The sequence below is a fragment of the Orbicella faveolata genome, unplaced genomic scaffold (assembly GCF_042242905.1).
Source record: "Orbicella faveolata isolate gen_17 unplaced genomic scaffold, um_ofav_v1 contig_12, whole genome shotgun sequence".
NCBI lineage: Eukaryota > Metazoa > Cnidaria > Anthozoa > Scleractinia > Merulinidae > Orbicella > Orbicella faveolata.
The window spans coordinates 23,003,971-23,018,251 of record NW_028301539.1 but is presented as its reverse complement, the minus strand read 5'-3'; the positions used below and the strand labels follow the sequence as shown (position 1 = coordinate 23,018,251).

The following is a 14,281-nucleotide window of genomic DNA, read 5'->3' as shown; positions in this document are numbered from 1 at the left end:
TACAAAATAACCCGAAATTTCCTCACATGCATGCTAGATTATACTGGAATGCAAATAAGAACAGTTAACCGTGAAAAGGGCTATTATGGTACTTGCTAAGTACATTTTAATAATGTTTTTTTTTTGCTGTATGGAAAATACAGAGGGTGCTAGAGATATTATGGGCCGAAGATGTAGAACGAAATGCTATGCTATAATTAAACTGACTAAAGATTCTCTAAGACTATTTTAAATCTGGCTTTAACATTTTACTTCTAATATTTTTTTTTCGGTTTTCTACTCCCGTTTTTGTTAGAGCGATTGTGTGCTGTAATGCGTTCAAGGGTAGTGAAATGCCATCTTGAATACCACCAAGAGAAATTGAGGGTTAATTCATTTTCTCTTGATATCACGACATACTGGTATACACTGCGATGTAGGATATTCCTGATTTGTCCACCGATACTACAATATAAACAATAGCCTCCATTTGGCGCAAAAATATGCTCGGATATTTGTTTGAGGACATTGTCTGTTCTGAGAAGGGAACAGTTTTCCGAGAGCGAAGTTTGAGGAAAACGGCGAGCTTCGAAAAACAGATAATGTCCAAGGACAAATATCTAAGCATATTTTTTAAAGTAAATGGAGGCTCTTGTGTTTATTATCCTTCAAGCTTAGTTTTGCAACACGCGGGATTTGTTAGAAATTGGGGAATATCACTCGGATATTCCTCAGTTCTAGCTGGGGCATATTAGGTCACGTGACGCGTTTAGACCAATCGCGTACGAACGAAAATACTTGATGGATTATAATGAATGATATGAAACTGAATGTCTCCTCGTATTTTGCACTCTGTACTTTAAAAATCCAGTTCAATCGACGAATTAAAACAGCACAGTTAACCAGATGCCACGCAAAACCTATTTGGGAAGTGTAAAGGTGATGGGGGACCAAGCTACCTTAAGGTTGATTTCCGTCGCCGACGAAGTCGCAGTTGGAGTCGTAATCAGAAGCGCAAAGTGATATGATCTTATGAAAATAAAACGAACGGAATCGGAAGCAGAATACCGATGATGTCCCTGAGATCTTTCAAACTTTTACCCCGATGTCCCGAGTAAAGTTCTTATAATAATAAATAAATATTTATATAGCGCCTATCCATGCCTGCTCTAGGCGCTGTACAATTCGCCAAAATGAGCTGTACTAATCTTAATAATTAAAAATGTACATTTAAGAAAGTAATAGAAAGTAAAAATCGCTAAGAATAATAAGTTTTCTTTAAAAAATGAGTTTTGAGTTTAGATTGAAGTTTAACATGTATGTTGGAGATGACTCGGCAGACCAATTTAAACTTTTAACACATATTTGGAGCTATCTTTAGACTAAAAATTATCTGGCGAAACTGCGTGAGTGATTTGCAGATATTAAAGCTCTTAAAGAGATAGTCCACGGTTGATATTAGACGATCATTAGCTTAATGTGATGTCTATACAGACAGTATAATGGCAATTACCTGGCAATTACCTGTATTATTTGACACTTCTTTTGCGTTCCAAATGCATAAAAGGGGAATTCTGCATGGTGTTTCTCAGATCTGGAGCCCTGCTTATCTCTCGGAGACATGGGTTCAAAGATTTGGTTCATTGCAGTTCTTCTTTTGGGGGTTTGCGTCGTTTCTCAAGGTATGAGATTTTTCATTATGCAGTTATGGATTTGAAACGTTCTTTGTAGATACCTCTCTGAACGTTTCTTTTCATTGCATTCTTGCAACCTTCTCAGTTACAATAGACGATTGGTAAAGTTAATTTAATTATCTCTTTAATAAAACAACACTATACATTTGCCATTCAACTAAGACAGGTAATATAGTATATCGACATGTACCTGGATAAACGAAATTTAGCAGCTAATTACGAAGATAATTGCTCTGCATGTGGCATTTCTATTTGCAAACCGTCGATACTAGCATCCTTTTCAACTGCACTTTTCTGTTCGCAGACGCTCCAAAGGAAAAATGATTTGGAAAAGTTTGAGAAGTCTACCTGAATGCAAAGCGATAAACTCATTAAAAGACCAGCAAGCTTGTAATTATACTTTGAAATGCGATTTAACATGACCCGCCTCTTCCTCCTTGTCTATCTTTCTCTCTCTTTGCAGAGAGTGCGATTGAAGATGTGGAATTGTACGGTAAGATGATAAAAGCGTTGATCATTGCTCCTTACTTGAATACCTGTAGAACACGGCAAAATGCTTTGGCATTTTTATTTTTTATAATACATGTCTGCTGTATCGAGACGCCTTAAATCCGATTATTCGTCAGATGATCGAGTCAGTACGTAAGGTAGAAAGATGACTTTCACTCTGTACACACCAAAACATACAAAGAAATCACCCTAGGCTAGGTGCAAATTTTCTACCAATTTGGTATTTATTCTCGGGTGGAAAAGCCAGCTAGCTCTGCGTTTTCAGAGCAAATATGACTAGGCATGTGCAGGCCGAAAAATGTGAAAACCAATGTATTGGCCACGGGCGAGGTTGGAGTGAACGAGGATTTTATTGTCTCTGTTGAGAGTCGATTTAAAGAGGCGCTATTATAGCATTTCGCTGCATCTTTGGCCAAAACGGTGCCAGTATTTGATTAAGCACCCTCGACATATTAACGTTTTTACGTTACGTCATCAAGTATTAAAGAGCTAGCAGAGTTCTCATCCTGATAAGACAGAAATTTTTCAAACTTTAAAAAGTTTTATCCCTTTACAACTTTTCAGCTCAATGGCGTTCCTCCTTTAGAAACCTGCACATCTTGAATTTCCCATTCAGAGTTATGGTTGCACGTTATGAAACATGTGTCAAAAAAAAACATTGAATAATAATTATATTCACCTCGTGATTTAGCAAGTTGTGAATTTCAAGCAGTGAGAAACGTATTTTTGCAAATGCTTGTCTCAGTACAAATAATAAGTAACCTACACAACTAAAATGAATTCCAGATGTTTGCAGTATTTTTCGGCCGCAATATTGGTGGACCACGCGTACAACTCCATACTGGACTCTGTCAATTGTGCCCAACACATCTCGACGAATATCTGAAGATTGGGAAAACACACAGACCCAAAACGGGAAGAAGTGTCAGCTTTAGTTATTTCTAACTGAAGAAGACATTTTCTTGACTTTATCTCCGAAAAAAAAAAAAAAAAAAAAAAAAAAAGAACACGACGACGACGACGACAACAACAACAGGAAAACTGCCTTTTATTCACATAAAAGTACATGAGGCCAATATTTTTCAAAGTAAATAATGGTGATTTCATCTTTTTTTTCGTATTTATCAGAGCATTCGTTTCCTGATTACGATGAAGATGATTTAGGTAAGAAAGGATTCTTTTGTTGATAGACTGACTGAATTATTTAATTAAAATTGTTTCCGTTCGAAGGAGAACCGCTTGGGAAATAAATTGTGAAGTACATGGTACTGCTTTTTCCTTTTCTCCTTTTCTTCTCGCTGGAATTCCACAAACGTTTTAAGTTGTAAAGACACAACAATAATGAAAAGAAATAATAAGAACACGTTTACGTTTACGTGATCCTATATAACAATAATCTAGAGAGATCGTCATCATGATGTTAGATCCATCGAAACGTCGAATTACGTTTTTCCTTATATTTCTTGTCATCTATATTACTGTGATATTTTCTAGAAGCTTCTGATGATAAGCACCCTTCCCCTGAGGGGTGGGGGAGGGGTGGAGGAAGACTCCCATATAAAAAGGACGGGATGCTGGTCGGACGGGGGTGCTAGTCATCAAAGGCTACATGTAAATATGATGTTCAAAACTTTTCATGGATCGACCCCTGAATATCTACAATCTCGATTCGTATCTCGAAATGATATAGCTGGTTTTCGCATGACGTCACTAAAATTCGAACTACAAAACTATTGATCTTCCAGAGATTTTACTTAAATGATGTATAAGAGCAGCTGAAAACTAATATTCATACAAATTTTCGCTCCGAATGGATTCTTGGTTTTGTGACAAACTACGCTTGAATTTCTAAGTTTTTGCGTGACGCGGCATTTACATGACGACCTAGAGAGCTGTCATGATGGTTAAAAGAGTGACTTATTTCGGGGAACTTGGCTATCTGAACAGGTCATGTCTTAGAAAAAATATTATTTCAATTTTTTAGAGTTCCTCGAGGGATAAATTTAGGCTTTTGGAGCAAAACTTAGTGACAGATGTTTCTGTTGGTTTCCGGCCGCCATGTTGGTGCCCATACGGATGGGCACCAGCATGGCGTCTCCATACAAATCTCCGCATATCTCGCATAAGAAAAATTGCTGTGATCAGAATTTTGGCGCGAGTCTTTGCATATTTACCTTCTTTCATTTCCCAGATTCTGGACTTTATCTATTGACCGGTTTTGATTTTTATTTTGATCTATTTTGAATTGCGTGACACTGAAAACCAGCAATTACTTCGTATCGACTGAGAAATTCTGAGAATAAATTGGCTCTTCCACAGCCCCGCACCAATTATTTAAAGAGAAGCTTTTCCCACAGGAGTGCTATGTTGTGGAACAGCCTTTCTCATGAGCACTTTCAGTTTCAGTTTCTCATCTACAGTTTCTTTAAGCGAATTTAAAGGTAAAATGCATCATTACAGCTGTGAATGAGACACGGCATCCTTGAAAAGGAACTTTAGTAATATGATAGGTTTTTATTCTTATGTTGTATTTATTATTAGTTAGCTTAGTTAGGCAGACTCAGATATTATACCTTAAAATTATGTTGAAGGAATTTTTACCATGTATAAACAAAGTTATCAACTCAACTCAACGAATCCCTAACAGGTACCAAGATTTTATGGGCGTGGTTTGAAATGATTTTACCCTAAGAAGTACCTATTCTAAAACAGCACATTATCTCCTGTCGTATTTTTTTCGGCTCAATACCCTGATAGGTACCGCGAAAGCTCCCGCTGTGGACCTTTTGAGGCTGAGCAACCCAATAAGTACCAGAACAGCGTTTTTAACCCCTGATGGCGGGACGACCACTCCCATCCTTTTTATATATGAGAGTTTCCCCCCCCCCCCCCATCCTCCCAGGATAAGTCTCGCTGCTGTGTATATAAAATGTGAAGGTTATCACAATGTTAATTAAATTTTGGGTGTTTTGCCCGTTTCGAGACATTACCGGAGATGTCCTTTCCCTTCTGTTTTATTTTTAGAAGATCCCTATGATGAGCCAGACGAAATAATGGGTAAGCTGGAATTCTCTGAATTATAATTATGAGAACCTCAACTTTCCATAGTCAATTCTTTTATCGCGCTCACAACTGATCTGTTTTGCACTTTTTTGTTTTCTCAAAAGATCCCGATGATGAATCAGAAGAAATGGGTAATTAATATTTGTTCTTTTCGTAAATTGTAATCCTCCCCTCCGTATTAAAAAAAAAAAAGAAAAAAAAGATGGCGACTGTAGATTCTACCACAATACCATGCGAGCCTAACACAGCCCATAACGAACAAGGAAAGCTACATTTTGAAATATTTGTCCCTTTGCAATCGACATTGTGTATGCTAGGTTTGATGGTTTTAGAACGGTTCTGTACGTTTTTGTGAACATTTTTTGAGTTTCCTCGTGCTAAGAATTACAGGTAAATATTCCAGTCGCCATCGTTTTTCCTACAGCTGGGAGGGTTCTAACAACGTTGATGAAACTGAGATAATATTAGTGTTTCTCACCTTTTCCCGGAATCGGCCCCAAAAATATTCTTGAGTGATAGTCATGAAGACATAGCAACTCATGGGAAATTAAATAATACCAGAGGAGCTCTTTGCGCTCTTTTAAAAGTCATATAACGTTTCTCAAATATTATTTTCAGAGGATCCAGAGACGGCGGACTTATACACAATGGGTAAGCTGGGCATCTTGTGGGATAAACTGATCTAACACATTGCATTTGAATGAGTAATGTCTTGGAAAGTTGCTAATTCCTTAAGCCTTTTTTATAAGTTTGCTTACCTGTCTTACCTGGCGGCCAGTGTGTTGACAAAGTAATTGCAATGTTTTTTTTTTTGTTTTTTTTTTTCTAAATATCGCTTTCAGAGGATCCGGAGACGACAGATTTATATGAAATGGGTGAGTCTAGCATGTTTTGGGATACAGTGGCCTATTAAACATATTGCATTTCAATGAGTGATGTCTTGGAAACATTCTAATTTCTTAAGCCCTTTCTTTGGTTACTTCCTCAAATATTTTATGCAGCCAATGTAATGACAATTAAGTACATTGCAACGTATGGAAATGCGCGTCACACACTACTTTTTTAAGTATCGCTTTCAGAGGATCCGGAGACGACAGACTTATATGAAATAGGAGAGTCTGGCATCTTCTGGGATAAACTGATCTAACACATTGCATTTCAATGACTGACGTGTTGGAAAATTTCTGATTTCTTAAGCCTTTTTTTTTTACTTCCTCAAATATTTTATGCAACCCATGTGATGAAAAAGTAATTACAATGTATGGAAACATGCATCATATAATTGTCATATGAGGACATTTCTGATGTAGAATTATCTCGACCTTACTTTTTTTACTCTATATCATTTTTTCTAGGGTATTCTGACGATGATTCAAATGAAATAGGTAAGATAGATTTTTCTGTTGACATGAAGTAAATTTTAATTCGCATTTGTTTTGAAGAATTCAAGAGACTCTCTCTGTTATGTACTGGACCATCCTAGATTTAATACACACACAGTTACACCAAGCCTGCTTTTTAGACACAGTCAAATCTTAAACAGTTGTCAAACTGAACGTTTTTCGTCTTGTTTAATTTCTCAGATGAATTTGAGGATGCTTTAGACCAAACGGGTGAGATAATTTTAGCTATGACCTTTATTAAGAGAACTTGGCAATAAAACTTCAACTAATCTTCGAGCTTAAATTTCAAAATATTTATGCCATCTGCATCATATTTCCTAAATGGCAAAACAAGGCATTTATTCATGTGGCGTTTTAGGAAAAACGATTAGAAGCACAATTTACACGTTAAAAAGAGTTAGGGAAATTATCGTTAATAATCATAACAAACAAGTGGCAGTACTTGCTATGCAGAAAGAAAAACCATTTTATCTGTGTTTCTATCGAACGAGAAACATTTGTGAAAGTTTGATGAAATTCGAGAAAAACAGTGAAAATCATACTCGTTCTCCTGAATTTTTCCCCGTAATTTTGTAACTATTTTGTGGCATTTAAGGGTTGTTATAACAGTAGATTTGTCTTCATTGACTGCAAAAAAAAAAAAAAAAAAAAAAAAAAAAAAATTAAAAAGTACTAAGTAATCGATGGAGAATTGACTTAGAAGAAACATTGTACCTATAAAACCAGTTGACCATGTCCCGTCACAAGATCCTCTGTTGTGAATTTTGTAGCCATAGTTTCACTCCCTCTTTTTCAGATTTACAGGATGCAAGACGTCCTCCAAGACCACGACGTCCTCCAAGACCACGACGCCGCCGTTTACGACGTTTTCGTATACGCCGCTTTCGTCCTGTCATCAGAGCCCCACCCAGATTCCGCATAGCCCGGCGCAGATTCCGCAGAGCTCCGCGCAGATTCCGCAGAGTCGTCAGATTCCGCAGAGTCTCCAGATTCCGCAGAGTCCCCAGACTCCGCCGATTCCGCAGTGGGCGAGGTCGTGCTCCCTCATTGCGACCAAGTAAGTAACTGCGTTAAGAAATTAAATGGACACGAATAATGTTTATAAAGGAATATAGAAGATATTTACACGATTTCATTGTTGCGAGGATATGAATATCACAAATACATTTTAAGGCAAAAAAAAAAAAATATATGACTGAATCTCAGCTCTTTCAATGTGAAGTAAAATAGTTTTTACAAGAAGTCTATAATAGGCCGTTTTCGAGTCTTGTGCCTATGTTTCAATACGAGGCTTCGTGGAAAACCTTTCATATAAAAATGAGCTTTATTTGCATGAAAATGAACCTGTAGGCGGAACACATCGTTTTGACACATAGGCCAAAATAAACTCGGAGGTGGCCTATAGCAGAAGTCTTCAGACTTCTGGTTTAACTTATTGCTAGCTTTGGTATTAAAATAACAGCAAGGTTAGAAATTAAGCAGTCTGGTATTTAGTCCTCATTTTCTGATGAAGCTGATCCTGATATCTCGCGTATATTTTGTGTCTCAACCTCATATATGCAAACAAGCCGTCTCCTCGTCAATTGCCAAATGAGATAACATCCATTCTGTTAAATGTCTAAGTAAAAAAGGAACTTACGTAACTCCGCCAAGATAACGTTCGATAATGCACGGCTTGCTCACATGTAGATTAAGTTTATTGCTATGCAAGGAAATCCGCTGATATACTGAATTAGTATAATTTCAGAGCTGAAAAAAGAGTTTCCAGGAATCTGATTGGTTGAGCGATTTCTTTTATGACATTATATTATATTATCCACGCCAGGCGGTGAACATAACATTTGTGAGCTTGGCTACTAAGTTTGGCACCTTTGCCGTCTCGGCAAGTAAACATGGTGGACAATAGACCAATTTCGATATATTAAAATTCAGCCTAAAACAATTGACCTCAGTACGAGGCTCTGGGGAATAAATACAGAGTTTGTGGGATTTATTCCTCAGAGCCTCGTTCTGAGGTCTATTGTGTTAGGCTGAATTTTAATATATCGAAATTGGTCTATTGCTGAACGAATTTTTCATTTGTTCGGAAGACATCACTACAAGTCCAGGATATTTGTGCATATTTGAAAGGATGGAGAATTTTCAAAGTGACTGCTGTCGCCCTTGGACCAAAAATCCTTTAAAGGCATACATACATTGTAATTCAAGGCATCACGAAGAATCTTATACACAGTGGTTACGTTGATCACCAGTACGTCAGATCGACTGACCAAAATTTATTTTTCTTCAAACTAATTATAAAGCTAAACGTTCGTAGACGATGATGACAACTGTGAATGAAGTCAACAACGATAAAACAAATTTAAGGTAACGGATGAATTTAATTTTCGTAGTGTTTGGCTTGTTTGTTTTACTGCCGAACTAGATGAGTTAATTGATTCACAATCGATGTACATGTAAGCTTATTTTTAAAACTACGGCTGCATGCGTGAACGCAGACGAACAATTGCATCTCTTTTTTACGTTTTAGTCCTTTATTTTCTTTGCTCAGCTCTAAAATTATACTAAAACAATAATTCGCCTCAGGCTCAGTGAACGTTGGTGAATATTCACCTCGACTTCGTCTCGGTGAATATTCACCAATGTTGACTCCGCCTCCGGCGAATAATTGATAAATATAATTCTGCGTATTTACGAACTTTGAACTGCAGTTGGAAGTGACGCAAGATCTTTAATTATAATGTAAGTTTCTTAGCGGATCTTCCATTCTAATTGTTTCCGCTTCATTTTCACAGAGGAAGAGGAAGTAATTAAGGCAATGTCGATATAATGGAAAGAGAAAGAGGCCAAAGTGCAACGCCTGAAGATAGCAAAATGTTGTTCTTTATAAAGGGGAGGTTCCCATGTTGACACGTTAATTGTGACGTCGTCACTGCGTTTCATCAAACGTGAGCGTGGAGAAAACTTAATTTAGGACAAGAACATATAAGAAAAATAGAATTGTTAGATTTAAATTCTACTCAATGATGTAGATTTAAGGGTTTGAAATAAAAGCAATTTTTAACTGAAACATGTTTGGTCCTTTCTCCCATGAACACGATAAAGCAATCACAGATCTTTCAAAAAAATATCGTGAACCAGATTTTATTATTTCGATGCTAATTCAATTTTGGTAGCTCCTTCTCGTCTTTAAACTTCGTAATCAAATGTCAGCGTGGGTACTTCGAAATGCCGGCATTCACTGGCCGTGTTAGAGTATTCAATGTCCAATTCTTCAGAGTTTGTTTACACTACTCATACATGGTATTTGACCCAAAATACTAAATATCCCCGAAATTTTTTAGCACTTGTATTTTCTATGTTTTTGTCAATGGAAACATAAAATAACACAAAGCTGATTTTCAAATTGGGATTTAGTTTTTACTACAATGGAAGTTGTAACAAATGCCACAAAGAGCCAGTTTAAGAAATGCCAGGATACGTAGGATACCCAGGACAACGTGACGATTAAAAAACTTGCTAATTTATTTTCTACTTAACAATATCGCGTTTCTCTGGATCTTGAGTGTTTATCGATCAAAACTATTCTTATCGCGATACGTAACGAGAAAAATTAACTCCAGTAACAGCAATGATGAAAATTGTTTACGTTCTTGCGAGTGTTGCGAAAAAAAAAAAATGGAACTGTTGGTTCAAATAACTTAGATTGTAAAGTAAAACATGCACAGGTGACATCTTTCGACATGACATCTTGATGTAACCTGGCTTACGTTCAAAATGTAAGAAAAACTGACTTTATTACGGTCGAATTCGAATTTAAATGACGAAAGCTGGATTTATTTGACATTAAACTAAAGTTAAGAGTATCAGGAAGTCATTCCGGGAGAAATAAATCGACTGTTTTGAATGTTTACACCTTGCGAATATTAAGTGGCAGTCCCGCTAAAAGCGGTCCACTCGACTTCGGGACCAAAAATAATTTTCCTTCATTTTTTGTCAGTGAAAAGGGTTTGACACGTATATATAAAATAAGCAATTTATTATTTTCCAAATCCCTATTTTTTGCTTTGCTACGAGCCAAAATTGAATTTTGGCCAAACTGAGGTTGCCGACCGTGATCAGAAAGGTAAAATTCACCGATTTTGTGAAGCGTGCTACGTCGCCTAAAATGTAGCTCACGGAATTTCGTTTTCACGCGAATTTTAAGGTACATTCATTACTTTGACTGACGAAATATGGAAACTTTTCGAAAAATTCTAAGCTTACCAGTGAGGCTGGAAGATACCCTACTCCGAGGCCGTTGATCACCTACTAAAATTTAGCCAAATTTGACGGGGAAAACCTCAAAAGTTGGGTCTAAATGAAGGCTAAAAAGCACATCACAGTAAATTTCATACCTTAATAAACCGTTCTATAAGTTCAAACCGGCGGGTATCTCATTGGATTGCACGCGAGAACAGATTAAAATCTGCCACAGTCAGTGTGTTTACATAGCTATCGCTCGTGTCAAAGCTCATTTGCATAACCCTAGCACCCGGTGAAAATACATCTTCTTCCGTTCAGGTTCGTTTGTTGACCTTCTGAGTAGTGGCAAATAGCTTCCTTTAATACTTGTGTACACTCTAGATCCAGTTTTGAGGTGAAGGTTGCGTTAAAGTTGATCAATTCTCAAGACTTGCGAGACTCCCAAAGTAAATAATGGCGCCGGTCTGCAGAAATTAACCGTAGCCGTCGTCCTGACTCTTCAATAAGTTCTGCAACAGAGGTAGCACTAGGAGAAGAAAAAAATCGTAAGTTTTCATTGACCGTTTAATGGCAACTGAATCCTGCACTACTGCCAAGACTATTGGGAGCTTGAGGGCTATATGCCCGAGTTTGAAAAACAACAACAACGAACACTTACCGGTTGCATCGCTGGGAAATGAACCTGAATGAACACGACACGCTTGAATGGAACTATGTTTTGCGATGAATGATGGGCTTTACTTCTGTTTTATGCTTGATGCTTGTCTTCTAGTATCTTGCACAGCCCATAAAATAAACTTCAGGATCCGTTTATCGGGCCGGTTTTACAACGAAAGCTGCACCAGCTTCGTCAAAATGTCACACAAGTTGTAACGTGACCAATCACCCGGGAGGGGGGTACTCCTTTATATGGGCTATATAGGTATCTGCACGTGAGGCCCAAAGGGTAGGGTTTTTCAGCCGTTTGGGTCATAAATAGGGTATCGATTTTGGCCATTTTGGTTATAAATTGGGTATGGTTTTAGCCCTCTAGTCTTGAATTGGGTATGTTTCTAAGCAGAAGCTACTTTTTCATCATTATCAATAAGACCTTCAACAAAAGCCCTTCATAACGTATGTTTAGGACAACTGTGTCAGCCGCAACGGTCATAAATAGGCTATCGAATTTTTGGTCAGGTCATAAATAGGGTAGCAAAAAACGCAGACTTTTGGTCATAAAGAGGGTCAGGGTTTTGGGAAATGGGCCGCACACCCCCACTCAACTTTTCTGGAAGTACCCCCCCCCCGGGCCAATTACCAGGGGCCGAGGGCAAACCCCTACCCCGCGCGCACCGATCATTAGATTTGGCAAGATTTTCTCATTTCAATATGGATAGTGAAAAAGCCACCCATTAATTTTTTGGACTAGTGCAATCTTTTCAGTAACTCTACCCTTTGGGGCCTCACATGCAGATACCTATATAGCCCATATAAGGGAGTACCCCCCTCCCGGGTAATTGGTCACGTTACAACTTGTGTGACATTTTGACGAAGCTGGTGGACTAGTGCAATCTTTTCAGTATGACCGAACGACGACAATCATTGCACCTTTTCAATTTTTATCTACCTTTCCTCGGAAAAATATAAGGAGTTGTTAATACACGAGGGCGGAGGAAGCAGACATGGACCTAAAATTCACTTTTCCTTTCCCGTTATCAGCCGTTCGTTTTTCATAGAAAGCACAATGGAAGAAAATCAAAAGATGGCACCAAGAAACCTTCCAAAAACCGTCCATATCGAAGCGCGTGCAGATGTTGAGAGACCGATTTCTCACTTTGCTATACTCATAGGAAGTTTGGGAACTAAATCACTTGTTGTAAACACAAAATGGCCGTGGCATTTATCAATCCTTCCTTGGCTTCCCGAATCACCGTTTACTGTTCATACATGTAGGTGCGCCGAGAGTTGTCCAAAAGAGCGCTTCTACAAACCTTTCAAGAGGAGTCTACATGATCAAACCGGCTTCGAGGAAAACAATGGTCAGTTATACAAAGAACATCGAAGTATGTGACGGTCACGCTCGACACAGATGAGGAACGTACAACTCTACTTTATATACAAACCTACAGTTGGAAGGAAAAGCTGGCAGTTTTAATGCTACCTAGGTTTCAAGGATCCCTACAAAGGACCAAAACTTTAATCTTGAAGCCAGGTAAGAGATTTACGGGAATTTATCGGAGCACTTTACGAAGGCGAGTGTGTTAGTTACTCACTGGAATATTTTCAAAATTTCCTGAACTTTAAGCGGTCGTTAGTTTTGAAAACCTGGTGGGCAGACAAATTTTATTATTGTTTTAAATTAAGGGACTTTTATACTTTCTATTCATGTAGTTCAGCAGTTTCAAACAGGTGCCACATTTTTAAAACGTGCCTTCAAAGTAGAGCTATTTTCGCGTCTGGTTCAAAACTCGATTTAACGGGTAGAAAATCTTCTTTTAACCGTTGAAGGAACAACATTGAATTATAATTACAACATGGCTAAACAAACTGCTATGATATATCTATAGTTTAAAAAAAGAATTGGGACTTTTGAGCGAATATTATTTTTTTTAGAGCGCCGGCAATATGTGCTATTTTTCCAGTTTCGGCGGGCATGAAACTTGTGTCGAGCGGACCGAACTTCAATCAATCCTAGAAAACTTCAATTGGAATTTTTAATGAAATAAAACTCATTTTATTGATTGACTAGGTAATGTAAGGGCTTCGAAATCCAAGCTTATGAGAAAAATCGAATTTTCGAAGTAAAATCAGTGGTCGGTTCTTACAGAGACAGCCTCTTAAAGCTCTTGAGGATAGTCGACGGTTGATATTAGACGATCATAACGTTGGCAGCATTGATAAATCACCCGAGCAATTAGCTTAATCTGGTGTCTAGGCAGACAGTATAATGGCAATTACCTGCATTGGCTCTGCTTATTTGACACTTCTCTTACGTTCCAAATGCATAAAAGGGGTATTATGCAAGGGGTTTTTCAGATCTAGAGCCTTGGTTATCTCTCGGAGACATGGGTTTAAAGATTTGCTTCATTGCAGTTCTACCTTTTGGGGTTTGCGTCGTTTCTGAAGGTATGAAATTTTTCATATAGTCATGGACTCTAGACGTTCTCTGAAGGTTTTCTTTACATTGCCTTCTGCAGCTTTCTCAGTTACAATGGAGGGTCGGTAAAGTTAATTTCAGCGATCAGTATAACAAAACAACACCATATACATTTAACAGTTAATATAATACATCAACATGTACCTGGAAAAACGAGATTTAGTAGCTGATTAAGAAGATAGTTGTTCTAGCTGCCATTGGCATTTTTATTTGCAAGCCGTCGAAACTAGCATGCATTTTACTTGCCTTTT

General features: G+C 37.8%; 1 protein-coding gene across 4 annotated transcripts; it reads left to right on the top strand.

Annotated features, from left to right (window-relative positions):
- Positions 1-1,567: 1,567 nt before the first annotated feature.
- Positions 1,568-9,719, top strand: LOC110041679 (uncharacterized). 4 transcript variants are annotated; one of them, XM_089282900.1, is made up of 11 exons: positions 1,568-1,661; positions 2,137-2,166; positions 3,312-3,347; positions 5,208-5,240; positions 5,351-5,377; positions 5,865-5,897; positions 6,089-6,121; positions 6,602-6,631; positions 6,830-6,859; positions 7,446-7,706; positions 9,445-9,719. In XM_089282900.1, the coding sequence occupies exons 1-11, from the start codon at positions 1,601-1,603 to the stop codon at positions 9,477-9,479; spliced, it is 609 nt and encodes a 202-aa protein (XP_089139026.1). In that variant the 5' UTR covers positions 1,568-1,600; the 3' UTR covers positions 9,480-9,719. The 4 variants fall into 4 exon arrangements, with proteins under 4 accessions (XP_089139026.1, XP_089139027.1, XP_020602648.1 ...); XM_089282901.1 differs by lacking the exon at positions 2,137-2,166; XM_020746989.2 differs by lacking the exon at positions 3,312-3,347.
- Positions 9,720-14,281: the final 4,562 nt, after the last annotated feature.